The 26,062-nt window shown below is 53.1% G+C and overlaps 1 protein-coding gene across 1 annotated transcript in view; it reads right to left on the bottom strand.

Moving 5' to 3' along the window:
- Positions 1-11,559: 11,559 nt before the first annotated feature.
- The window catches only part of CHST15 (carbohydrate sulfotransferase 15), an 86,582-nt gene continuing 72,079 nt past the window's right edge, over positions 11,560-26,062 (bottom strand). The window contains exons 6-8 of the mRNA XM_060097405.1: positions 21,873-22,029; positions 15,518-15,665; positions 11,560-13,788 (exon numbers count right to left, since the gene is read on the bottom strand). Of these exons, the coding sequence (XP_059953388.1) occupies positions 13,598-13,788; positions 15,518-15,665; positions 21,873-22,029 (496 nt within the window). The 3' untranslated portion in view covers positions 11,560-13,597. The remainder of the gene's footprint in view (positions 13,789-15,517; positions 15,666-21,872; positions 22,030-26,062) is intronic.

Below are 26,062 nucleotides of genomic sequence, written 5' to 3'. Positions count from 1 at the left end.
ATTGGATGGGCCAGGGGCACACAGCACATACTATACTAAGTTTTCTTTTATGTGTGTTTTGCTTTGAGCGGCATATAGAATTGTCTATATAACATGACTCAACTAATCAAAAGTGTAGAAAAATAAGATTGAAAAAAAATATGACGATAGTTGCCACAGAGTGCAAGGGCTTTTTTTTTTTTTAGTTTATTCATTCATTTATTAAACAAATGTTTTTTTTTTTGTTTTGGTTTGGTTTTTTTGTGGTACGCGGGCCTCTCACTGTTGTGGCCTCTCCCGCTGCAGAGCACAGGCTCCGGACGTGCAGGCTCCGGACGCGCAGGCTCAGAGGCCATGGCTCACGGGCCCAGCCGCCCCATGGCATGTGGGATCTTCCCAGACCGGGGCACGAACCCGTGTCCCCTGCATCGGCAGGCGGACTCTCAACCACTGCGTCACCAGGGAAGCCCGAACAAATGGTTTTTTAAACACCTGTTTCTTCTAGGCATTCTTTCAGGTGTTGGGTATGTGGCAATGAACAAATATATATATATATATATATATGTGTGTGTGTGTATATGCATACATGTGTTTATAATATATGTATAGTGTTATATGTATAGTGCTGGGTGTAAATGCCCTCTAGAAACTCCCATGGGCAAATACTTAAAGGAATTTTTTAGATAAATAGCATAACTCCTTGACTCGATGAATGCAAAAGGCTGAGCTTTGTGTTCTATGCCAGGGTCCAGAGTTTCCAACATGAGCAAGCTTCATTGGCTGAGTACAAGGTCTTGATATATTTTTCTTTATTTTTGTATTAACTTAAAATGTTTAATAAACGTGTATTGTCTTTTTAATAAGACGTATCATTTTTAAACATTTCTCTTCACACGTACTTAACTGGATATTCTATACCACGTGACCAATGACAGTACGTCCTTCATATTTTCTAATTGTAATCAATATAAGGCCATTTGGCTCAATCAACTGGAAGACTAGTTATTATGGATGACTTCCTCCTAAAAATATATAGAAATGCTGGTAAAATATGTATTACTTAGGATAGGAAAGTTTGGGGTAACATATAGACCCCAAAATATAAAGTGGTTGAAACATAATACAAAGGGACTTCTGTTTCTTGGAGATCTTGCAGAGGACCAATACTGAGGACAACAAGAAGGCTGACGACACACCAAAAAACATTTGTTTGAAGGCCCTGGAGAGGCAATCAAGCCTAAAAGGCCAAGGTCCTGCACTGGAACCTTGAACAAGCTTCATTTGCTGAGTATTAGGTCTTGAAATATTTTTCTTTATTTTTGTATTAAACTTAAAAATTTTAATAAATGTGTACTTTTCTACTCAGGGCACTTGGGAATCCTGGACAGAACAAGAGGCAAGGGGTCCAGGTTAGAGCTACCAGGGGATCAAGGAAACTAACAAAGATGCTGATAGGCTTATGGATCTGGAAAGACAAAAATGAGATTCTTGGGGCTGGCAGTGGGGCAAAGAACTAAGCCCAGCTCTCAGTCAATTTCCCCCTCAAAATATCTGAAGATTTCTGAAGCTGAACAAGATGAAAACTAGAAAGGTAAACACAGAGCCTGAAAAGTAAGTGAAGTTTTTTAATTTTCTCACTGTGCTGAGGACACAAGGACTAGAGTTCAGGACCTATCATGGGGCAAGAGCCCTGATGAACACACCTTAAAACCATGCTGTAGGAGCAGACATGAGCAGAGGTGTTCCAATCCTGCCACCCAGCCCTGAGTAGCAGTACTTGAATAGCATCCACTCAGTTCCTGATTGGATTAAGATGACTAACCCCCACCCCCCCACACACAGTTTATCCACCCATCAGAGAAAAGGATGAACGATGTCCAGAATTCAATGAAAAATTACTAGGCATGCCAAGAAACAGGACCAAATGGCCAAATACCAGGGGGAAAGGGATGGGGAGCAGACAACATAAAACAAGTACAACAAATAGAAAGCAAATAGTAAAAGTGTAGCTATAAATCCAAATATATTAATCGTTAGATTAAATGTAAATGGACTAAATACTCCAAACAAGACTAAAACTTCACATCAGATTTTTAAAACTTGATTATATTTTGGTTACAAGAGATCTACCTCAAAATCAAGCAAAAAATGGTGAAAGTAAAGGTTGGGGAAAAAAACTATGCCAGATAAGCACTAAACCAAAAGGAAAAAGAGACAAATCTATAATAATGTTAGAAGACATTAGCACATGGCTCTCAATAAAAATAGGAAAGCAATAAGGATATAAGTGTGAACAGCACAGTTAGTTTGAACTATACTACATCTAACAATGACAGAATACGCACTCTTTAAATGCACAAATATTTAATAAAATGAACCATATTCTGGGTCATAAAGCCAACCTCACAACTTTTAAGATTTCCATCATTCAGAGGTGTCTTCTGACCACTGCAAAATTAATCTAGGAATTAATCACAAAAGTTGACTAGAAAATTCCCCTCTCTGCCCTGCTAGCCATCTCTGCACCCCCAAAACATGTCAGTTTCTTTCTAATTCATAGTCAAGTTTGAAAGAAGGAAAGAGGGCACTTCTTGAGCCAGAGATAAAGTAGGAACCACAAGCCAGAAGGATCATTCATGAGCCAACACCACAGAAGCCCAGGGAGGGGTCAAATGTAAATATGTGTCCTAAGGGCTAGGGGCTGGGTTTTAACGCTCATGGAAGAGAGGAAACACATCCCTGACATAGAAGAGGCAGAGGTGAACTGGGTACTCTGAATAAAGTCAGGTCCCTGGAAGACTGGCCCCTCCTTATAAGAAAGACTCAGAAAATACAAGCGCAATCTCAGGAGCAAAGCTTGACTCTGCTCAGAAAAGATGACGGTGCATAAAAGCTCCCATTAAAAATGGAAGCTCCAAAATATTGGCTCTCATCTGAAAGTAGATATGAGGACCAATGCTGCTTTAGTTAATGCTAGACCACCACACTGTAGGACACAAATAAGTATCAGATAATAACCATGCTCTCACTGTGCTTTTCAGTGATTTTACACATTATGGACAAATGGAAAATGGGATAAATTGTGCCAGATTTTTTCCAGAATAAAACTTTTTTTGGAGAATAAAACAAAAACGAAACAAAACAAAACGGAAGCTCCAAACCCACCCCACCCAACCAGATGGACAGTTTTAATTTATACTTCCCATAAAGCAAGGACATCCCAAACCAAAAAGTTATTGCAAAATTTGTTTTTAGAGAAATGATCCCTTGGATCCAGACCAAAGCAAAGATAAAATCCTTTCCTGGAGGGCTTCCCTGGTGGCGCAGTGGTTGAGAGTCCGCCTGCCGATGCAGGGGACACGGGTTCGTGCCCCGGTCTGGGAAGATCCCGCATGCCGCGGAGCGGCTGGGCCCGTGAGCCATGGCCGCTGAGCCTGTGCGTCCGGAGCCTGTGCTCCGCAACGGGAGAGGCCACAACAGTGAGAGGCCCACGTACCGCAAAAAAAAAAAAAAAAAAAAAAAAGAGAGGGGGACCCACTGCCACGTGGAGGTCCCAGACCTCAGCTCATCTACACTAAGGCAGGATGGGGGTCAGCACAGGACACCTGGGAGAGGGGGTCCCCTAGGACCCCTGAGCTCCTCCCCCGCATCTGGCAAGGACAAGGGTAACAGAGGAAACCTGCCTGGGTAGGGCTAAGAGGCCACAGAGCACGGCTTATGGAGGTGGGGCCTGGAGCCGGGAGCCAGGAGGGCCATCTTGCAGGGAGGAGAGAGGAGAGCCCAGGAAGGAGGTGATGCTGGGAGGAGTGGAGAAGGCGGAACAGGGACGGGCGAGGGTGGAGTTCTGCAGGTCTGCAGGCAGAAGCGTCAAGCCCGGCCCCTTCCCATCACCAATACTTCCGCGTCTGAGGTCCCCCTGGGGCGGGTGAGGGCTCCCCCAGGGCCCTCTTGGGCCATGCACAGTCCTAGGAGGGTGCCCGAGACCCAGGTTCAGGTCAGCTCAGGACAGGGTATTAGGAAGGGCGGTGTGGAGGACAAGGGCTGAGAAGGGGAGACCTACGTGTGGGAAGGATCAAGATGGGGAGGGGCTGGGGAGGTGCCTGACCACTGCCAGTCCCAAAGGGGCAGGAGGGTCTCAGCTCAGCCCACTAGGAGCTGTGTTCTGGCCGCGCCAGATAGAGCGGTGGGAGCACCTGACGGAGAGCCAGGCTGGCCCTCTCCCAGCCTTCCTTTCCCTGCAGGCACTGTGGGCGTGATCCTACATGGCCTGCAGGCCACCCGGCAGAGGTCGGGGCGGGGGGAGAGCCCGGAGACCAAGAAGCACATGTGAACACCTCTGGGGGCTCCTACGACCATCCTCGCCACATAACGGCACCTCCAGAACAAGGCTCCTGGTTGGCTGATCTGAGACCGCAGTCCTCCCATCCTTGGACGTCCTCTTATTAGGGTTACTGCTAGTCCCCAGGAGCTCCCTGGCCCAGGTGAGCGTTGAGCAAGAAGACAGTGGAGGGTCAAGCGGGCCATCCAGATTGGTGATGTGCATCTGCCAGGGTAGCCCTTGGAAAGGCTGGCTGAGACAGGTCCCCTGGGTGCAGTGCCTAGAGAGGCCACACGGGGGCAGCACAGGGCTGTGTTTCGGTGCCTTCTGCTCCCAGGGCAGCCAGCCTGGAATCCCAGAAGAGTGGGGAGGGGCTTGCCGCTCCCGGCCCAGCCCCTTCGGCAGACACTTCCTCTGCGAAACACCTTGGGCTGGTAAGCAGCTTGCGGAAAGTGTCAAGTCTTCAAAAGGCGACAAAGAGAAGGGCAGATCTGAAAGGGCCCCTTGAAATCCTCCAGGCCCCCACCCTGCTCAGTAGCTGGGGAAACAGGCTCAGAGAAGTCAAGTCGCTGGCTCCGTTGTCATCCAGATCCCTAGCTCCCAGGTCAGTTCTCTCTCTAGGCACTCACTGCCTCCCTCTTGGGGACATCACTCCACGGCTGGGTATCTGAGGGTGGGGGAAGGAACAGCCTGTGTGCCCCCAGGATTCGCTGTCTGGGTGCGAGATGAAAACACACAAATGACTGCAGAGTCACGTAGAAAGTAATCAACACCACACGAGATGGGAGAGAGACAGATGAGGGGAAGAGGCCTCAAGCAGGTCAGGAGGTGGGAGGCAGGAGGAAGGGTGGAATCCAGGAGGCCAGCGTGGAGGAGGAGGTAACACTTGCCCTTGGCCCTGGGGTGGGATTAGAAGCTGGCTCAGTTGAACAGTGGGGAGGGTGGGCCCTCCTCGTGGTGCGTTGGCTTGAGCAAAGGCACGGAGGCAGAAAACGTGGAGCAGAAGCAAAGCGTGTGCTCTCTTAGGGGAAGTAGGAGATTAGAGGCCAGAGAAGTTCGCCTGCATCCTGAGGTCTTGTGCAGGCTGCCTGGGTTGCTGCCTTTAGAACTGGAGGCTGGCCTGGCTGTGGAATTTTCCTGAATTCCGCTCTATTGAAAGTGTAGAAAACGGCAGTTCTGCAGATTATCTCACGTGGAGGCGGGAGTAAACAAAAGATCTCCATGGTGACCGTGGCCCCTCATTTGGGATGTCCAGCTGCCCCTCGGAGATGTGGAGGCCAGCCCTGAGGAGGGCAGCTGCCACTCCTCATTCTTCAACCACGGCTCCAACCCACAGCAGCAGCAGCAGCAGCTGGCCACGGGGGGGCCACAGGGGGCCACAGGGGGCCCCTGACCAACCTCAGAACTGGCAGGATGGGACCAGCCCGGGATTCCCGGGCTCTGAGAAAGCCTCAGACCGTGAGACGGAAGGGCCTCTGGAGCAGCCGGTCCCACCTGTTCAACCTCCCAAAAAGTCAGGGGCTCCTCCTGAGGGTCAGCACACACGCAGCTCAGCTTCCTCCCATCCAGGTGGACGCAGGACACAGAAGAGATGCAGTAAGAGGGCGGCAGAGGCCAGGATCAAGTCTCTGCCCAAGGGCCCCTGCAAGGCTGGGCACCGATGGGGTGCCGGGAGGTGGGGTGGGGTGCTGTCCGGGTCAGTTCTGCTGCTTCCACAAGAAAATGACCTTGAAGAGGCCACCTGGCCCTGACCTCGTCCCAGGTGCGTGTGTCGGCCTCCAGCCCAGACTGTCCCGAAGGTACCGGCAGCCCCCGATTTCACCTGAGGTTCTGCCTCCTTAGAAACTCAGAGACTTCAGGGACTCAGAGGTGAGAAGTGCAGGTGAAGACTCGGGCCCTGGAGATCCATAGACCTGAGGTCAAGGACTAACTGCTCCTTAGGGGCTGGGGGTCTGGGGCTTGTTGTTCGGCCCCTCTGAGCCTCAGTTCCCCCACCTGTACAATGACAGAACCAGAAGAAAGGTAGGACCTCTCTCCTAGGGTGGTGGTGAGGATCCAAGGCCACACTTGGAGCTGCACGGAGCCCGGGGCCTGGCACTCGGCACGTGCTCAGTAAACAGCACCCGTATCACTGCTGTCACCGCCTGTACCGTAGATGCCTCTCAGCCGGCCTCCCCACTGACAGATGCCTGCCTCCTCGTCCCCTAGGCACCCTTGCTGATGTTCAGGGCATGCTCAGTGCTCTCAGCCGTTCTGCAAAATGCCCTCCAGTCAATTCTGAGTTTATTACAGGTCACTTTTGTTTGTTCCCAAGTCTTTCTTATGCCAGTTGTGCTTGATATTAGAAATGTGTGATTTAATAAATATAGAAACCAGCAGTTCTCAAACTGTTAAGAATGAAGGCTCCTTTACACTCTCAAAACTTATCGAAGATTTCCAAAGAGCTTTTGTTTATGTGGTTCACATCTATCAGTATTTACTATATTAGAAATTAAAGCTGAAAGATTTTCAAAGCCCATGAATGCACAAGCACATAGTCCATCAGGCATCAGAGTGGGCCTCAGCCACTGGAAATGATCACGTGCACATCATGAGTAAATGAGAGGATAAAGGGCGAATGATGTCTTGGTATGATCATGCAGAGTCTTAGTTTTGACTGGTGGATCTCCCCAAAGGGCCTCGAGGGTCGCCCGCATCCTTGGACCACACTTTGAGGACCACTGATGTAAACAAATGAACTACAAGTGCAAAAAATGAGTCAATTTCTAAAAACCAGGTCAGAAGTTTTGGAAAGTCGCAGCACACATGAGGGGAATAACCACATATACAATGAAAGACTGTTTTCAGAGGCTTCGCAAGGGCCTTCCAGTTCTCATGCCCCTTTAGAGGACCGAAACCGGAAACCAGTGCTGATTCATCGTGATGCAGTTTCAGCCAGAAAGATGACCCAAACCTCCAATCTGCAGACTTATGTTTGGGTAAAAGGCTTTGGCCCTTTTATCAAAAGACAAATTAGTGTACTTTAAATATTTTAAGTAAAAATAAAAGGTTTAAGGAATGTATGTGTGGTTAAGTAGGATTTACAGATGCTCTGAGAATTCCGACCCAACCCAGCCCATCCTCCCCAGCGTGGACACCAGCTCCACACCTCATCCTGGCCTCTGACCACTTGGCCTTTGGCCCCCCCCCCCCCCGCCTCCTGCGTCACGCAGACTGGGCTCCACGAATACGTGGTGAAAAGAACCAGTGAAAGAATCACTGAATGAGCAGACGACCAGCCCCCACCCACCCTAATGCCTGGCCCAGCGCCTTGCGCAAAGATGTTCAGAAAACCTTTGCTAAAAAATTAAATTTTGACTCTTTGCAGACTTTCTAGCTGAGTGTGTCCCCTGGTGCCTTTGAGGCCCTCAGAAGGGGCTGAGCCCAGGGTCAGACCATCCACTTCTGATGTGACTCTGAAGCCCCCCGCTACAGCCAGCCCGAGGTCCTGTGAGGTCAGCCTGGCCCTGTGAGTGGGAGGCTCAGCCGGCCAGGGCAGGGAGGACGCCTCCGGCAGCAGGACTCTCAGCTGCGAGACCTTCTTGGCAAAACAAAGCCATGTTTATTTCCCTTTGTTTTCCCTAGAAGCCCGTCACCACCTAGACCCCTGGATGGGCAGGTCTGCAGAAACCTCTGCCCCAGAAGACTCAGGAACTGCTTCCCCAACCTTAAGGGCATCTGAGACGGGAGCTGACAGGTGAAATGCAGACAGGCTGCTGGGGATGGGAGCCTGATGGGGGAGTGGGGGGATGTACGCTGTAGCACCGTGGTTAAAAGCATTGACTATGAAGTTAAAAGTGAAAAATCTGAGTTGACATTCTGCTCTTTCTGGAGATCGGAGCTGTGTGACCTCAGGCAGGTGTGTAGCCTCTCTGATCCTCACTTTATACTTTCATGTACCATTGCCTCGTTAACTCCCAACACCCACTCATGAAGCCCATAGACCTGCAGATGTGGAAGGGACCCGCAGTGTCCCCAAGGTTATGGGGTGGACACAACACAGGCCTTGAACCCAGCTCATCTGGCTCAAGGCCCAAGGCTCACCCCTTCCCCACACTGTCCTCCTGGGGGAGCCGAGTTTGATGGGTGCAAGTCAGACTGTCCCTTTTAGGGGAAGAATGGTGAAGAAAGATGGGTCATGACTCCAGGAGAAGATGCTGGAAGCCTCCCCATCTTGATTCCCTGGACCCAGCCTTTCTCTGCTCTGCAAGAAGGGAATTGTTCAGGGAGCTGAGGTGCTGGGTCCCCACTACCACCTCAACATGAGGCCTTGGGAAAGTCGTGAGACTCAGAGAGGCCCAGGCTTTGGACTCACCTACTTCTAGATCTGACTGAGTCCTGATCTCAAAGGGGCTGCTCAGAGCACACAGAGACGGGGGTGCACCAGAAAGCCCCAGGAGCCCCAGCGGCCTCCGTGCCCCCTGTGCCGCTGCACCCATGGGGTCCTCCACTGTGGGAAGGGAAGCCCCCTTCCTACTCTCCTCTGTGCCCCAGACTCGGAGCTGGGCACCCACAGAGCAGGGCGGTCACACGGGATGGACCATCCTACTCCTTGCTTCGCCCCAAGTGTGCGGGTAATGAGCACAGGTGCAGCTTGAGCGGGTCCTGGGCCCCCGGCAGGAAGACTCAGACACTCCCAGGTGGTGGCCGAGGGGGAACTGTTCTTCCTTGGGGGCCTGCTGCAGTCACTGAGATGTCACCACTTCCGCCCCTGTGGCGTCCTCGTCACCTGCAGGCTCTCAGGACAGCAACCTGCAGGCCTAAGAGACCCAGGACCGCCCAGCCTCCACCCTGCCACTCGGAACCTGAGCAGGGGCAGTTCTGCAAAGGATGGGAACCCAGAGGGGGAGGGGCGGGAGGGCTGGGGACAAGGGCCAGGCTGACGGCGCGGGGCTTCGGGAGCAGGGACAGAGTCGAGGTCGTGGAGTCAAGGCCAGCTCGGGGGCCATCAGGCACGAGCACTGAAAGTGAGGCTGGCGGTTGCCTTCCAAAGGCATCCCTGGAGCATGGGGCCATGAGGCCACTGGCCCCCGAGACTCTCTCAGGGGCCAGAAGACATTCTAACCATATTTGTAGTTTTCACAAGCTGCTCCCTTGGGAGCATAACTCACTCAGAAACAGCTGAACTGGAGAAATTCGAAACTGCCCATGTGGCTTCTGTGGGTCTCCTGAGGGAGAAAGAACCCTATCCGGGCCTGGGGCCACCACGTGGCTCACTCGGGAGAAGCATACAAAAGGACAACGTGCCGTTCACCCTGTCCCCCTCACTCGAGTCACAGGGTCCTGCCTGGACAGGAAGATGCGCCATCTCAGAACAGACGTGTCGGGAAGCTCAGCCCTCTGCTAGGCACTCAGACCTGTGTTGGCCCCTCAGGGCACAGCTGCAAGGGACCGACCCGTGGGCACCCACTCCATCCTCTGACTGCCGACCAGCCTACTGGACCCACCCCCCTATTGCTGGCTGAATAACGGCTCCCAAAGATGTCTGCATTCTAATTCCTGGAACCTATAAATGTTACGTTATCTGGCAAAAGGGGCTTTGCAGATATGACCTTGAGATGGGGAGATGATCCTGCATTAGCATCCTGTGGACCCAGAGTCATGGCAAGGGTCCTTGCAAGAGGCCAGAGGGGGAGAAGCAGAGAAGGTGACAAGATGAAGGAAAGTGTCAGAGAGAGTCTCAAGGTGGAGGAAAGGGCCACGAGCCAAGAAATGCAGGCGGCCTCTAGCAGCTGGAAAAGGCAAGGAAACAGATTCTCCCCAGAGCCTCCAGAAGGCGCCAGTCCTGCCCGCCGACATCTTGACTTCAGCCCCGTGAGACTGAGCTTGGATCTCTGACCCCAGACCTGTGAGGTAATGACCTTGTGGTGTTAGTTTAAGCCACGCGGTCCAGTGTAACCTGCTGCAGCTTACATAGCTCCCCAGGCTGCTCTGCAGGCAGCCCTGCCAGGTGAAGCTCTGGGAAAGTGAGGTCTTCCTAGAGTCTCAACAGGATCTGCCCACAGGGTGAGGATTCTGCAGCAACAGAAAAATACCCACCCACACACAAGGCGTCTCACTGCTGGACGAGGTCCAGGTTCCTCCAGCAGCACGTGGCCTTTGCTTCAATTCCCAAACGGAGTCATCTGGGGAGAGGTCATTCCAAGGGGAGGTTTCCACGAAGACAGAGATGATCCTCGTCAGAATGTTTCCCTGAGAGCTGGTTCCCGAGTCAGGGCGGGAGGTGGTCCCACAGCAGAGGGGGTTCTGGACAGGGCCCGGGGGAGGGGGTTGTGCCATCAGCCCTCCAGACTCACCCCTCTGTCCCGACCCCCATCTCCCACCGGCCGCTTCTCCTCCCAGGCACAGCATCTTCCTTGCTGAGTGAAGCCGCCCCTGGCTTTGCCATCAAGAGCTGGGGTCATCATTTCCAGGCCTGGACTCGCCAGCCCCTCTTCCCCCAGCACACAACCATGGGGGGGGGCAGTGCTGGGGAGACGCTCGCCCAGGGTGAGTCTTTACAGAATTCGGGGACCAACCCAGGCTCCCTGCTACCCCCAGGATGGCCCCGGCTTCCAGAGCCCCGAACTTGAGAGGACCTCATCTCTCAGGCTTGCCCTGGCTGCACGTGGGGGCCTTGAGTGTCTAGGGACAATGCCGTGCCCCCAGTGACACCAGGGGTCTCAAACTCGCAGCCCCCAGGGGCCAGGCAGGCCCCCGGAATGAGGGCAGCAGCCTGCTGGGAGCAGCAGGTCCTGCGGTCACCCAGCCATCAAATCTAAACGTCTGAGGACGACGTTAGGCCCGTCTGTGGGCAGGGCTGGACCTCGCCGCCCTGACTCACACCCCTGGCTGGCCTCACGTGGGAGGCCCTGGTAACGTCTGACCTCTCCTGCCTGCTCTTCTCTCTCGCGCTGTCACCACGTGCGGCAGGTCCCCTGCGTACCGGGTGCACATCACACGCAGGTGAGACACAGAACTGCTCCCGTGGTTCATTCACGCACAGTGGACACGGCGGAAAACCTCCCACAAGCGCTCTGACGGCCTATGAGGAAGGGCATGCACCCCCGGGTCCCGGTCACAGGGGTCCACATTTAATTATGTTCAACATTAATAAACGTACAGCATAACAGTGGTTCTTTAACATACCTTACGCGACTAAGGGAGTACAATTTAATACAACCCAATGCACAGCTTTGGGGACACAAAGGAACTTCCAGACTGGGTCGTGAGAAATCCTCCATTTCACTTTGGTTTGGGATGACAGGCTCGAGGACCACGGCTCGAAAGGGCAGCTGTGCTGTCACCAAGAGTGGGGCCTCGAGTGAGAGAGAGCAGAGGAAAGCAAAGGAACAGACAGACAGCCCTTTGGAGAAAGGCCCCTGGAGAAACCGGGTCTGCACGGCGCTGATCGCCACCAAGGGATCATCTATAAAAAGATTTGTATCATAAACCAAATAATATTGGAAATAAGACTTTCAGTAATACTTCTGTAAGAAGCAGAATTACGTTACATGTTGTTCACATGCACAGGGGTGCGTAAGAGAAGTCCTTGTAATTACAGTCGGGGCTGAAGAGCAAAAATCTGGGCTGAAAGTGACAAGCGAACTGAAAGAGAAATAAATGCATGAAGGGGTGTGTCCAGAGCGGGGAAAGCTGACCAGCAACGGAACTGAAGGGAACCCACTCAGAAACGCACACACACACACCCACGCACACCGCACCTGCGCTGCAGATAAATACACACGCACATGCAAGTGACGTCCCCTACGGCACCTTGTGCTCAGGCCAGGTTTGCCTGCTGGCTGCTGCTCCGAGGGCCACCAGGAGAGAAATGGGGGCCTGTCCCTGAAAGCGGGTGTTCAGGCCCATGGCTCCTTCACAGCAGAAACAGCCCGGCCGTGCCATTCAGAGCCCTCCATACGCCTTCAAATGGGCCGAGCATCCCATCTCCAACGGCACTAGGGCTGGACAGCTCAGCAAATCCTCACTCCCACGACTGGCGGCTGGGCGTGTAGGCATTTGCACTCTCTGACTGATGTGCATCCGGGACCTCGACTTGGAGAGCTCTGATTCGCAGAAGCTTCCCTTGACAACCACGTGCAAAGCTTGGTTGGGGTCCCGCCTGGGGCTGCGTGCAAGGACTGTGTTCAATCTTTCCCATCACCTCCAAGTAACAGCAAGACCTTCAGCCCATCCAACAGTAAACCAGGCTGCCAAGTGGCCCAAAAGTTCTGTCAAGGACACAGCTCCCGGCATTCTCGTTCCAAATCAACGCACAGCATGTCTGGCCCAGGCATACCTCATGTGCTGTGCTTCCGAATCAGAAGAAAGCGTCCTGCAGTCCGTTGAGTGAGGAAGGACCTCTGGCCACACACGGCGGAGAACGTGATAACAAGTTCACTTGGGAGGAAAGGCAGAGCAACGGAGCCTGTCGCACCCAGAACTAAAACCTCAAACGGCTGCGGTTCTCTGAGGACCTCAGATGCATGGCGAGCGCCAAGGTGCCCAGATTTTCCATCAGTTCCTTCGAGGTGCTTGGTCTGGCATTAACAGCAAAAATTTCCCTTCCGATTTTAAACTGAAGTTATATTCCAATTAGAAACTGAAAAAACCCTTGAGAAAACATCTATAGGGGCAGCAAAGAAAGCTCCAGCCAGTGACATGTAGAAAGTGGTTTGTTTTAAATGCGTTCGTTTTCTGTTAGACATAAGTGAAGTCCACAGGCCAGTAGGGGAGGAGGTCCGAGACACGAATGTGCTACCAAACATCGACTTGTGTCTTTTTTCTCGTCAACAGTGAAGTTAACAGGGCTTAAATCTGAAGAGATGGAAGGGCTGACTCTGGGGTAAAAGGGAAAAAAAAATGGGAGCCTCCATTCTCCGCCAAAATGAGGTTAGTGATCTAAACAGAGGGTTTCGAAGCTGAATGTATAGTGTACGTCTGGCCAGCCCCGGGGCGGGACCTCCACCCAGAACTGTCAAAGCCCAGACTCCACGCTTCCCTCCCGGCACCCAGCCCAGCGTCCGCTGGCCTCACCCCGGACCCCAGCCACGCTCGGGGCAGAGGGGACCCTTTCCCAAGTGGAATTTCCAACAGCCTCCATCCGAGGCTCGGTGAAGGGTCCATCGCCGGGCTGTTTAACATCACAAAGAAAATTCTGAACTGGTTTCCATAAACGTGGGCCTGGGGAGAGGTTTTCTCCAGGCTCTGAGCGAAAGGGTTCCCCACCAAGAGAGATTTTCAAAGCATGGAAATCATGGCGGCAGCGGGAACCCGGCCTCACGTCTTCTTCCACAGGAAGGCCTCGTCGGCGAGGACCTGCGCCAGCCGGGCGTTGAAAGGCCCGTAGAAGTCCCGCAGGAGCCTCTGTGTGACCGGCCACATGGGCCCCAGGTTCCGGTCCTCGGGACGCCGCGCGTTGGATGCGGGGCTCTTGGTCATCAAGGCCTCTTGTTTCTCACTTAAGGGCCCTGGAACACAAAGGAAAGAGCCAGTGAGGCAGGAGGCAAAAGAAACTTTGAGAAAATCCCAGCCGTGCTTCCTGTTGAGACAGGAGTTTCCCGTAAGAATGTGTTTGGAGGTTCAAATTCTTTGGCTGGATCCATTTCTGAGTTGCTGAGGGTGGAAGGTGGAAATTCCAGGGTGAAAGAGCAGAGATTCTGGGGTCTGGTGTGTTACCCCACCCTTGGAAGCAAGGCTGGGGCTCTGGGGCGCAGTTTCATTTCCAACTGCCCGTAAACGGGAGCCAGCCTGTCCTTGGGTAACTGGGCGACCTGCCACACACGGTCCCTGCACGTAGACTCTCCTGCTCACCAGCCACTGGAAGTCTGCCCCCACTGCTTCTACTTCAGGCCGATGCAAAGGGCCTCGTGATGGGGCCATATTTCACCCTGTGTGTCGTGCTGTGAAGTGGCCGTGGGGGGAGGGGAGAAGCCACCTGTGCCCAGAGACCCCCCCACTGGCTGAACCTCCACCTGCGGCAGCACATCCATGGGGAGAGGCCGGGAACCAGCCAGCTGGTGTTGCCCGGAGGCTGCCACTTCCACCCTCAGCCCTCGGGACCGCAAACCTCTCACTGGCTTAACCCCCAGGACCACTGCTCAGGCCTCTGTGCCCCGGCCTCTCGCCATCAGTCTGAAGTCCTGAGCCCATGCACAGAAAAACTACGTCCCAGTGTCCTCGGGTTACGTGACAAGGAAGGAACAGAACTGGCCTTACTGTCCATCTTAGGGATTAAAGACAAGCTCATGCATGTGACAGAGTCTACAGGTGGCCAAATCAAAGACAAATGGTTCTAGGCCTTAAAAGGAAAAAGTAATCACATGCCATCACATTACAAGCTCTCCAAGAAAAGGAAAAAGAAAATCAAATGACAAAAGGGTCCCGAGTCCCAGTGGCGGGCAAAGAGATTTCAGGAAAAGTTCAATTAACAAAATTCCCAGGTAAGCTCATGAGACAGGGCCGCGGGGGGCATCTGGGGAGGAGCGTGCAGGACGCTCCAGCCTCTGCAGCGGTCCTGGGTGCCATCCACGGGGAAGCACTCTGCACCCGTGTACACACCTCTACCAGCCGTCTCCGTGGCTGGCGACTTGGCCTGATGCCACAAAGTGCCACTCGGGACACTGGTGGATGGTCTCCTCTGGCTGGGGGCAGGCTCCCCTCCCCAGAGGCCCAGGAGTCCAAACCCAGCCACATGGCTCTGCCTGCGGGGGTTCCCAGCAAAGCTGAGACAAGCCTGGACCTGTCCATCCCCTCCCCCAGGCCCTGAGGCCTCTGCAAGCCGGTCCCAGGCGCCCAGACACCCTGTCCATCCTCAAGGCGCAGTTCACACCCTCCCTTCCAGGATCGCTTCAGCGGCTGGGCCCCCAAGTCACGTGTACGGACCCACCGGGAGATCGCTAACCTCCCCCATGTCCCTCTACCAGTTACTCGGTTATTCGAGCCTCGGCTTCCTCCTCTCCCTCCAGTGAGGGAGCTCCCAGACGAGAGGCCATCCCTTCCTCCCCAGAGACGGCTCCCCACACCATGCGCAAGGCCCCGTGTGCACGTGGTGCTCGACGCACAGGTACTAACGGGCCTCCCGGCTCAGCCCACCCTGCTCGGCTCAGGGGTCTGCGTGGGACGCGGGGAGCGCCTCACAGAGCCGGTGTCCTCCGAGCTCGCGCCCTGCTCTGTGGGCCTCCAGTGCGACGTTCATACCGAGGCTGAGAAACTGGAAGACCCTGTGCATGGTGTACTTGACGTTAGAGGCGTGGTCTTCCAGGCGGAGAACGAGGAGCTGTTCTTTCTTAAAGACCGTGAGCCAGTCCAGGAGGTACACGGCGTACAGCCCGACGTGCAGCCTCACCTAGGACCAAAGAAGGCAGGCGTTAGTTCAGGGGTAATTCCTCCGACACCGACAGCGCTTGTCCAGACGTATCACACACGTCATTATAAACCAACAGTGAAGAGCTGTCCCCGCGAACAACCGCCTTCAGAAGTTGGATTTTAAACGCCACGTGTTCTTGCTCCTCCACGCTGGGTTTGGTGCCCCCCGCACAAAGGATTCCCACCCTCAGGGTCCCATGTCATCCTCAGGTTAACCCTGTAGGTAGCTCCACACCACTTCATAGTGAGGAGTGGGGAGAAGGGAGAAGCCAAGGTCACACCCACCGATGGTGCGAATGTTCTTTGCACATATCCCGGCTGCCTCAGCTCCTATGCCCAGCGCACCACCGCCATGAGAAAAGACAAGCTCATGAATGTGACAGAGTCTACAGGTGGCCAAATCAAAGAAAAAGGGTTCTAGGCCTTAAAAGGAAAAAGTAATCACACTCCATCACATTACAAGCTCTCCAAGAAAAGGAAAAAGAAAATCAAATGACAAAAGGGTCCCGAGGCAGATGCTCCAGCAACAAGCCCCGAGAGGGAACAGCCAAATGCCTGGCACCACACGGACGTCCGTGACCTTGAGTGTGTGAGCACACCCCAACATAAGCAGAGTTGTACGAAGCCATCCCTTTCCACCTACACGTCGGGGGCCTCGTCCTCCTCCTGTGCCTTGTCTCATGCCAAACTGCAAGCATGTGTGGTGAAGCACGAACCTGACCACAGAGAGGTCTGGCCCTTGTCCTCGGCTCCTGGAAGGTGATCTCTAGGCCACCTGGAATGTCCTGCCTGGTAAGAGTACCTTGCTTGCCTGGGGGGGTCTGGCCACTGGACAGTCTAACAGTGTGAGTTACGATGGGGGCTTTAGGCCACGCAGTACCGGCCTGACCTCCAGGAGGGACTGGACAGTAAAGGTCGGCCAGGCAGTTAGTACGTGAGGAGCCTCAAGAAGTGCTTGGGACACCGAAGGCTTGGGTGGGCTTCCCTGGATGGCAACGCTCTGTGTGTATCATTACATGCGCTTCCTCCCTTGGCTGAGCTTAGTCTGTGTCCCTCCCCTGCTGTAAACCGTAACCTCGAGTGTAACAGCCATCAGCGTGCCCTGTGATTCCTTCGAGTGAATTACTGAACCCGACAGTGGTTTGGGGGACTGCACCCAACTGGCACATGGTGTCAGGAGGAAGAGCGGTCCTGGGGACTGCCCCCTCTAACTTCAAAGTGGGCTCTAAACTCTTGGCAAGGCTCCGAAAAAGAACAGGCCCTTCCCCTTCTGCTCTGAGGCCCCCCTTCTCCGGCACTCCCACCCCCGGCCCTGCCCACCACGTCCTCTGGGACCCCATTCCATGTCCTGCCTCTGGCTCTCCCTCGCTGTGGTCTTCCCAGTTGCTTCTCATCTGCCCCCCTTCTCGTCTCTGTTCAGGCCACATCAGCGCCTGCCTGGCACTGTCACGGCCCCCTGACTGGCGCTCCCACCTGTAGTCTCTGAGCGCGAGCTTCCCACACCAATGCCTGGCCTCACCTGGCTCTCCGCATGGGGCAGGTCCTTGGTCTGACTAGACTCCCGGCCCAGCCCCTCCCAGCGCCCAGCCTCAGTTCCTGCAGCCCACACGTTCACACCCTACTTCCTCTCCTTCCCAGCTCGACCTTGAGCTCCTCCAGGGCGGGGACCAGCCTCTTCCATCATCCCAGCCGCGAGTGGCCTGCGCCCAGCCACTCACACTGAACACGGTGGCAACAATAAGACGGTGAAACGCTTGACAAAATAGGTACAGACGCTAGTTTCATCTCTTCGCTAGTCTCTCTCCATTTCATTGTTTTTCTAATTGTGTGGGAGGTGGTGGAGGAAGAAAAACAATTAGAGGGGAGAAGCTGGCTCCAAAATCCATTAGCTGCCTACAGCCCTCAGGTTGTCACTACCTTAGACACCAGCTCAGGAGAAGACGTCAAGCTGAGCCAGAGCTAAAGAGAAAATGAGCACGTGCCAGCCTCGGAAATAAACACACGAGTCGCCTCCAACACAGACAAACAGCTATGAGAACGTCTCCTTGTTCAGTCATCAAGAGATTTTCGGTTCCTTGTCAGGCTCCCAGGCTGGCCCCTCCCAGGGAGGACCAGCCTGATGAGCTATATATCTTCCAGGGAACCTGCCTTTGCTACTCAGAACCTTCTAGAAGGAAAGGAGCTGGGAGTTTGCAGCAGGATGAGGGTGTTTTAAAGTAGCTGCAGAGGTCCCTGCACCTGTCCACAGGTGACAGTATTTCCCTGAAAGCGTGTCTGTGTCTTCGTGGGGAGAGCCCCCTCCACTGGCCCAGGCCTCCAGCAGCTGAGTCTTCCTTCCCAGGAGGGCTGGTCCGGCAGCGGAGGGGCCATTGGGGGCAGGCAGGGAACAAACCTGGGGGCTCTGCAGGGGAAGAGAGGTGGGGAAGCATCCCCTGGCCCCCTGAACACTCCATCCTCTGGCTCACTCCAACCCCCAGCCCCCTTACCAGTTAAGGGAAGCGCCGCTCACCTTGGGTGACAGTTTCCAGTGTGCGCAGCATCACTACTAACAAACCTAAGACAGGCCCACTCCACACTTTTTCTGCACCCTTCCCCAGTATCGGCCAGACAATCAAAATGGAATGAACATAAAAAGGTTATTTATGGGCCTCCCTGGTGGCGCAAGTGGTTGAGAGTCCGCCTGCCGATGCAGGGGATACGGGTTCGTGCCCCAGTCTGGGAGGATCCCATATGCCGCGGAGCGGCTGGGCCCGTGAGCCATGACCGCTGAGCCTGCGCGTCCGGAGCCTGTGCTCCGCAACGGGGGAGGCCACAACAGTGAGAGGCCCGCATACCGCAAAAAAAAAAAAAAAAAAAAAACGGTTATTTAGGGGAAGCGCCCGATACATTTAAAATTTTAAAACACCAGAGCGGAGAGAAGCCTCTGAGGTTACCTGCTTCAGCCAGCTCTTGATGGAAAAACCAACCAAGGCCCAGGGAGTGCGGGGTCCTGCCTGCCCAGGGTCAGCGGAGAAGACCCTCCAGAGCCTGGTCCTGAAGCCAGGTACTTGCGCTTGGGGCCCGTCCCCCGCATGCTGGGAAAGCAGCTGAGGAGCCAGTGCAGGGTCTCCCCTGACAGGCACACGCCAAACCTCTCTGGTCCCCATTAGGGATTTGGTTGGAACTCTCTACGCAGCCTCTCCACTAGTTTCACAAGCTCCCCATTCATTCATTCATTCATTCATTCATTCTGCTAATAATCTAGTGCATCCTGCACGTCAGGTACCCTGCTAAGCAATGGAGAGATGTTGCTATGTAACAGACGTGGCCCCTGGCCACGTGGCACTTGTAATCTAGTGGAAACAGAGCTAAAATGGTGAAGAAACAATGATCTATAATCACCAGTTGTGACACATGCTGTGGGGAAACGAACAGTGTGGAGAGAGAGAGAACAGAAGGTCAGATGAAAGCAAGACCTGAAGCATGAGAGTCCTGCGAAAACCAGGAGAAGCGCATGCCGGGGAGGGGAATGTGGAAGGCTCTGGAACCAGGCTTCTCCAAGCCAAGCGCACAACACACCCACCTGGAGGGCTGTTCAACAGACTGGACTGATGGGCCCACCCCCAAAGTTCCTGATTCTGGGGTCTGAGGCTCGACCTGAGAGTTTGCATTTCTGACAAGTTCCCAGGGTGGGGGGCTGATTTTCTTGGTCCAGGGAGCGCATCTTGCAAAGCCCTGCTCTGAGGCACAAGGACCTAGCAGGAGAGAGCGTGGCCGGAGAGCAGCAGTGGACAGGGAGGCAGGGGAGGTGGCCTGGGGGAGGTGGACAGGTGGGCGGGGCGGGCTTGTGCGCTCAGGGGCCACAGGAAGGCAGGGAAGGTCTTAAGCGGGGTGGCGCCACGCTCCACGTACGTTTGAAAAAGATGGGCCTCCCTGCACTGTGGTTGAGCTGGGATTCACAGCTGGAGGGAAATTCGCTTCTCTCATCCCAGAAATGAAGATTCAGCCCGAAGAGGAGGGTTTCCGACCGCTCTTGCCTGCCTGGCCCTTCCCACCGGGCAGGAGCTCTCCAGGGACCGAAGGGTCATGGCGATCCGCATTACATCACGGCCCCGCCATCCTGTCACTGATCTTGCCCTGGGGTCTCATTCTGACCAGAGATGCCTCGTCATCCTCAGCAAAACATGGAATTGAATGAAAAAGCACATGCCTCCCGCTGGTTCAAACCCTCCTTTTTAGGAGCCAGCTAGGGAAGGTGGAAGTGCCATGAGTCTCATCAAAGGCCATGGGACCTGGGATTAAACCCTGAGCCTGCCCATCACAAGCTACATGACTCTGTGTGGGAGAGTTAACCTCTGTGAGCCTCAGTGTCCTCATCTGTAAAATGGGCTTGGATTTCAGGGAAACAGAAAGGACTGAACACGATGATGCCCTGCAAGGTGCCCCTCGTCCTCTCTCTAGCAGGAAGGACAGAAGTTAATCACTGGGGACAACTCTAGACCCCGATCAGCCTGTAGACAGCACCAAGGGAGTCCACATGACAGACCTTGCTAAAACTAGCCCTTATTGATCACTGGCTCCCACAGACATCTGCCTTCCCACGATTTGCCACCCTAGGAAGTCAAAGTCCTTTTCCTTTGTCTTGTCACTTCTCTACATATTTATGGTTCTCTCGTTAAGACGCTATAGAAGCCCGAGTTCTAACCACCCATCCGAGTTACTCATCACCGGGGCTCCCGTGTATATGTGCACGTGTGCATACGCACGTGTGCATACGCACGTGTTAATAAACTTCTGTTTACTTTTCTCTTGTTTATCTTCCGTCAGTCTAATTTACAGGGCCCCGGTCAACGAACCTGAGATGGGTAGAGGAAAAGGATTATCTTCTCGCCCCCTACATGCGGATGAACTACAACTCTCTAGTACAGCCTAGTAAGGCAGTTTATGATGAAGCAACTGAGTCTCAGAGAAGCTAAGACAACTGCGCAGAGTCAGCTGCCCGAGTGGACACTGAACCCACACCCCTCTGTGGCTCCAAAGGCCACTCCTACCCCACACCCCCAGCCAGATTCTGTGTTGATCCTTTGTGTGCTCCCTCCCTGCCAAGCTATAGATTCCAGCGGGACAGCCTGGAATCCTACCTACTGCCTCTGCGCATCCTGCCAGCTAAGATGGCCTAGATAATGGGGAAGAGGGGGTGAACCCTCTTGACTTTGAACCCCACCGCACCTGGGGGTTCCCAAGCCTCCACCTCAAGCAGATCTCACCACATGGCACGCTCAGCGGAGCAAGGCTGTGAACCACGCTCCGGGGCGGGTGACATATTAGCTTCGCTGAAGAAGGCTTACCCACTGCGCCAAACCTGCTGAAAAGGCACTTAGGACAACCCCGGGTGCTGTGCAGCAGAAAACCATCCCTTAGCTAAACCGTGCTGAATTCACCATTAACAGCTTCTTTCACTTTAAAAAAAAAAAAAAAAAGGGCAAGAAACGTACAGCTATATTCCTGGAGGCGAACAAGAACAAAGAAAAAAGGGATCAATGGAAAATATGTTTCCATTAAGACCCTGTCGGAGAAGCACTGAAAGTCACCGGTGGGTAATTTTTTAAACCAACAGAACAATCCAGCATTGGAGAGAACGCTCTTAAGACAATCAGAGAGTTGGTCTGCCAACCCTAATTGCAGGGTGTGCTTTCGGAGCCTCACTAAATAGTAATCTTCCTAAATGCGCCCTCATTCTCTTGCAGGGGGAGGAGAGAGCATTGTAACTGGGAGATCGGCGCGGGAGAAAGCAGGGAGCCAGCTGAGAGGGTCCATCAGCTTTTACAGTTTTTGCATCCACGAATATTTGTTTTGCATTAGCCACCGCTCAAAGGCACGGGGAGAGGCATTTGCACATTAAAATGCTTCTCTGGGGCTTCCCTGGTGGCGCAGTGGTTGAGAGTCTGCCTGCCGATGCAGGGGACACGGGTTCGTGCCCCGGTCTGGGAGGATCCCACATGCCGCGGAGCGGCTGGGCCCGTGAGCCGTGGCTGCTGAGCCTGCGCGTCCGGAGCCTGTGCTCCGCAGCGGGAGAGGCCACAACAGTGAGAGGCCCACGTACTGCAAAAAAAAAAAAAAAAAAAAAAGCCTCTCTGTTGATCTGCTAAAATCCTGATGCACAACGCCCTGGCATAATAACCGCCGAGCCCCCCCTCCGCGTACGCACAGGCATGGCGTTGTTAAGCGTGTTGTTGTAGACACAGGCGCGCAGTGAATAACCCAGCACGCAAGTTTCAAACAGCTGCAGGGCTTCTGTCACTTTTTCGTGGAAGTCATCTGCAGATTTATTCGAACTTGCAAAGTAGAGATAGTCTGAGTACAACCTGTGAATAAAACAAATGGGTATCTTTTACCACCGGGAATGTGAAATCTCGCCATTTGAGTGACAATGGAAATCTACAAGCGATTATATGACCTCATTTGGTTCATTAAAACACAACCATTCCTCTCGCCACACCCCCACCCTGGCAGAGAGCCACTTCCTACCACCCTGGACACCCTCACCCTTCCCAGGGCCACCCGCTCTCCTGGCCCCAGACAAGCCACCCGTAGTTTCTGTGGTTTCTTTTTTTTTTTTTTTCCGGTTCTTTCTAGGCACCTCAGGCAGAGAGAGGCCGTGAAAATTTTACGTCCCCTCCGGTTCCTCTCTCCTCTGCCGGCAGCAGTAATAACGGAACAGCTGTGGCTCTCCCCGTATTACAATTCCGCGTGAAATTCCCAGCCCTTACCACAGGCTCTGAACGTTAAAACAAAAATTATGAAACGTATCTTTCTAGGTTGACAGGGACCTATTTTTTAACACAGTGTAAAAATACTCCCATGTACGCATGCAGAGGCCTGTAGGCCTACATGTGTGTCCACACACATGGATCTGTTCACACAAGCCCCACCGCACGTATGTAAGTGTTTTCACGCAGGAGCAGACAGCGTCTCTCTTTGACCAAACCGTTCTCAGGTTCCTGTGAACCTTCTTCCCAACTTGGCCTTGAGTTTTAGACTTCCTTGTGGGTCTCTGTATCCCCCAATTTCAACAAGAATCCTGCTAGGTCGGTTTAGCCAAAACCCCCCCTTACCCCTGCTGTTTCTTCTTAGTAACTTCCCATCCACCGACCCACATCCTCCTTGGCTATAAATTCCCACTCTTCCTTGTATTTGGAGTTGACCACAATCTCCTTCCCCTGCTGCAAGACCCGACCACAGTGGTCCCTACACCTATTGCTACAGCCCTGAATAAACTCTGCCTTACCATTCTTCAACACGAGTCAGAATAGTTTTCTTTCTTTCTTTCTTTCTTTTCCACAAATCTTCTGGAAATATATTTTACTGGACTTTCAACATTACAGATAGATGCTTTCTTTTACCATGGGATAATTCTTTTCTTATATCAAATAAACAAAAAGTAAAACAAAACAAGTTACAACACTGTAATGAGCACAGCTTTGTTTCAACGTTTTTGGCCGCAATTTCCCCTGTGGTCTCAACTTTTGATCCCCAGGCCCGCTCTCTCTCCCGTACTCTAAATCATAGGGGGGAGGCGGTGTCTAGCATTAAATTCGTCTGTAAAACAGGACTACAAATTGTGCTTTCCTCCTGACGTATAAACAAGATAATCCATATAAATCCCAGGGGTGGGGCTTCCCTGGTGGCGCAGTGGTTGCGAGTCCGCCTGCCGATGCGGGGGACGCGGGTTCGTGCCCCGGTTTGGGAGGATCCCACATGCTGCGGAGTGGCTGGGCCCATGAGCCATGGCCGCTGAGCCTGCGCGTCTGGAGCCTGTGCTCCGCAATGGGAGAGGCCACAGCAGTGAGAGGCCCGTGTACCGCAAAAAAAAAAAAAAAAAAAAAAAAAAATCCCAGGGGTGACCCTCGTTATCAGTTTCTTATATATCCTTCCAGAAATTTTCAGTGCACACTCAAATATGTATCTGCGTATTTTGTGTTTTTTTTTTTTTTTTGGTTTTGGTTTTTTTTTTTTTTTTTTGCAATACGCGGGCCTCTCACTGTTGTGGCCTCTCCCATTGCGGAGCACAGGCTCCGGACGCGCAGGCTCAGCGGCCATGGCTCACGGGCCCAGCCGCTCCGCGGCATGTGGGATCTTCCCGGACCGGGGCACGAACCCGCGTCCCCTGCATCGGCAGGCGGACTCTCAACCACTGCGCCACCAGGGAAGCCCTGTATTTTGTATTTTTAAAAAACATAGATGTATCAGGTCATATTGGATGGGATCAGTTAATAAATATATCTATTATTACGGCACTCCCTAATTATTTGATTTGGGGGAATTTTGAACATCCGTAAAAGTAGATAAGGTAGTACATACACAGCAGCCCAATATAAACCTTATTCCATTGTCACCCAGTAATTTTTTTTCTTTTTTGGGGGGGGCCACACTATGTGGCCTGTGGGATGTCAGTTCCCTGACCAGAGATTGAACCCGGGCCACAGCAGTGAAAGCACCGAATCCTAACAACTAGACCACCAGGGAACTCCCCAGTCATTTTTCTTTTCTTTTTTTTTTTTTTTTTTGCGGTACGCGGGCCTCTCACTGTTGTGGCCTCTCCCGTTGCGGAGCACAGGCTCCAGACGCGCAGGCTCAGCGGCCATAGCTCACGTTTACCCAGCTGCTCCGCGGCATGTGGGATCTTCCTGGACCAGGACACGAACCCGCGTCCCCTGCATCGGCAGGCGGACTCTCAACCACTGCGCCACCAGGGAAGCCCCCCAGTCATTTTTTACATTAACAGAACTTCTGAGTTCTGTTGTGAGTTTCCTATGCCTTTTTCTCCTCTGTTTCTGCAGGCAGAAAGGGTAAGTCTTTATCTTTTTTTGCTTTTCAAAAATCACCCCTTTGTTTCTGTCTTATGCCTTTTTCAGTGCACACCCTCTAGGGCCCCCCACTGCTCTACCCAACACCCTGTACTCACACTCAACCCCCAGCTGCCCAGAAACCAGGCTGATTCAGACTGGCTCCCTGCTCTGTGGTGTCATGTTTCTCTCTTTCTCAGCTCTATACTTTCTATTCTGCCAACTTCTCCAACCTATCTTCTCTCTTTCCAGTGAAGGAAATTCAGCAAATCGTATTAGGTACCCACAGGTCTGGGGATTGTAGATGTGCACCGCTGATTGCACCCAGGGCTTCCATCGTGGCACTCAGCCAACCTCATGCCTGCAGAGACGGCAGTGCCTTTGGAGCACAGGTCAGCCGCAAGCACTCCTTCTCCAGCACCCCTCACCTCTCGCTACAGCTGCAGGCGTTTCCAAAGATTTCCTAACGAGAGCAGTGCTTCTCAGGGACCAGACTGTCTTCCCCTCTGGCGTTTGGCACAGTGTCTTCTACACGGCCCTTTAGAAATCATCCACTGCCAGCGTCCACAGAGGACACCTCTGAGAAGTCTTGAGATGTTTGGGACCTGCCCACAGATTGCCTAGAATCCGAACACACACTGGAAAGTGTTCGTACATCTCAGCCTGGTCAGCCAAACCTCCAAAATGACTTGCTTCAAGACTAGTCGTTAGAGATGCTCAGGTGAGTAGATCCTCCCCCAGATCCATGTTCACCCAAATACAGGACCCAGATGACACTAATTTGTCCCCCCATTACAAGTGTCCCCCCACATTGGCTGTGCTGTTTTCCCCCTTCAAAAACAGGACCCCCATCAAGACTGAAACACGGCACCTGTCACTGCAGGATCGGTCATAGTATAATCTAAAAGCTGATGGATAAACGCCAAAACCAGACTTGCATGGACCTCAAAGTGCAGTTGAGCTGTACGCAACTGGGCACCTTGTGGCAATGGGTCTGATGGAGGTTTCTTCTGGCTCACACATTTCCTATGAGTGCTGTCGATATGACAACTTTGTCCAAGAAAGACGCCTCTGAAACTGTCATCAAAATCTGTACCTAATTGGAAGTCCAAGTCCAGAGTTCTTACCAAGGACTCCCACACAGCTATCCAAATTCGTTGGCAGAATTGGAATTCTATCACGTAAACTGCCACTTAAAAACCCAACCCTCGGCTCAAGCTTTCCATGCTGAGTTTATTTTGTGGTAATAACATTTCTTGTAGGCATGTGGCTCATAAATAAAACAAGAGCCTCTAAACCTGGCTGAATTTTAAACACATAGTAACTTCATGAAGAATAGTAACTTCATGAAGGATCTTTCCAATTCTTTAGAGATCAAGAAGTAATTCTAGGGGACAAACTGGGACGTGTTCAGTGGTCCAACCAGGCCAGCCCAGGCCCACCGGGGTGAGAATACTGATTGTCATCTGTTTGGGGTACAGTGAAATGAACTCAGGACCCCACCTTCTGTGAATCAGGTTCATGGCCAGGCCCACCTCCTCGGGAGGGTGAG

Source organism: Mesoplodon densirostris, chromosome 1 (assembly GCF_025265405.1).
Source record: "Mesoplodon densirostris isolate mMesDen1 chromosome 1, mMesDen1 primary haplotype, whole genome shotgun sequence".
NCBI classification, from domain to species: Eukaryota; Metazoa; Chordata; class Mammalia; order Artiodactyla; family Ziphiidae; genus Mesoplodon; species Mesoplodon densirostris.
Note: the sequence above shows the minus strand (reverse complement) of the source record. Positions and strands in the feature narration are given on the sequence as shown.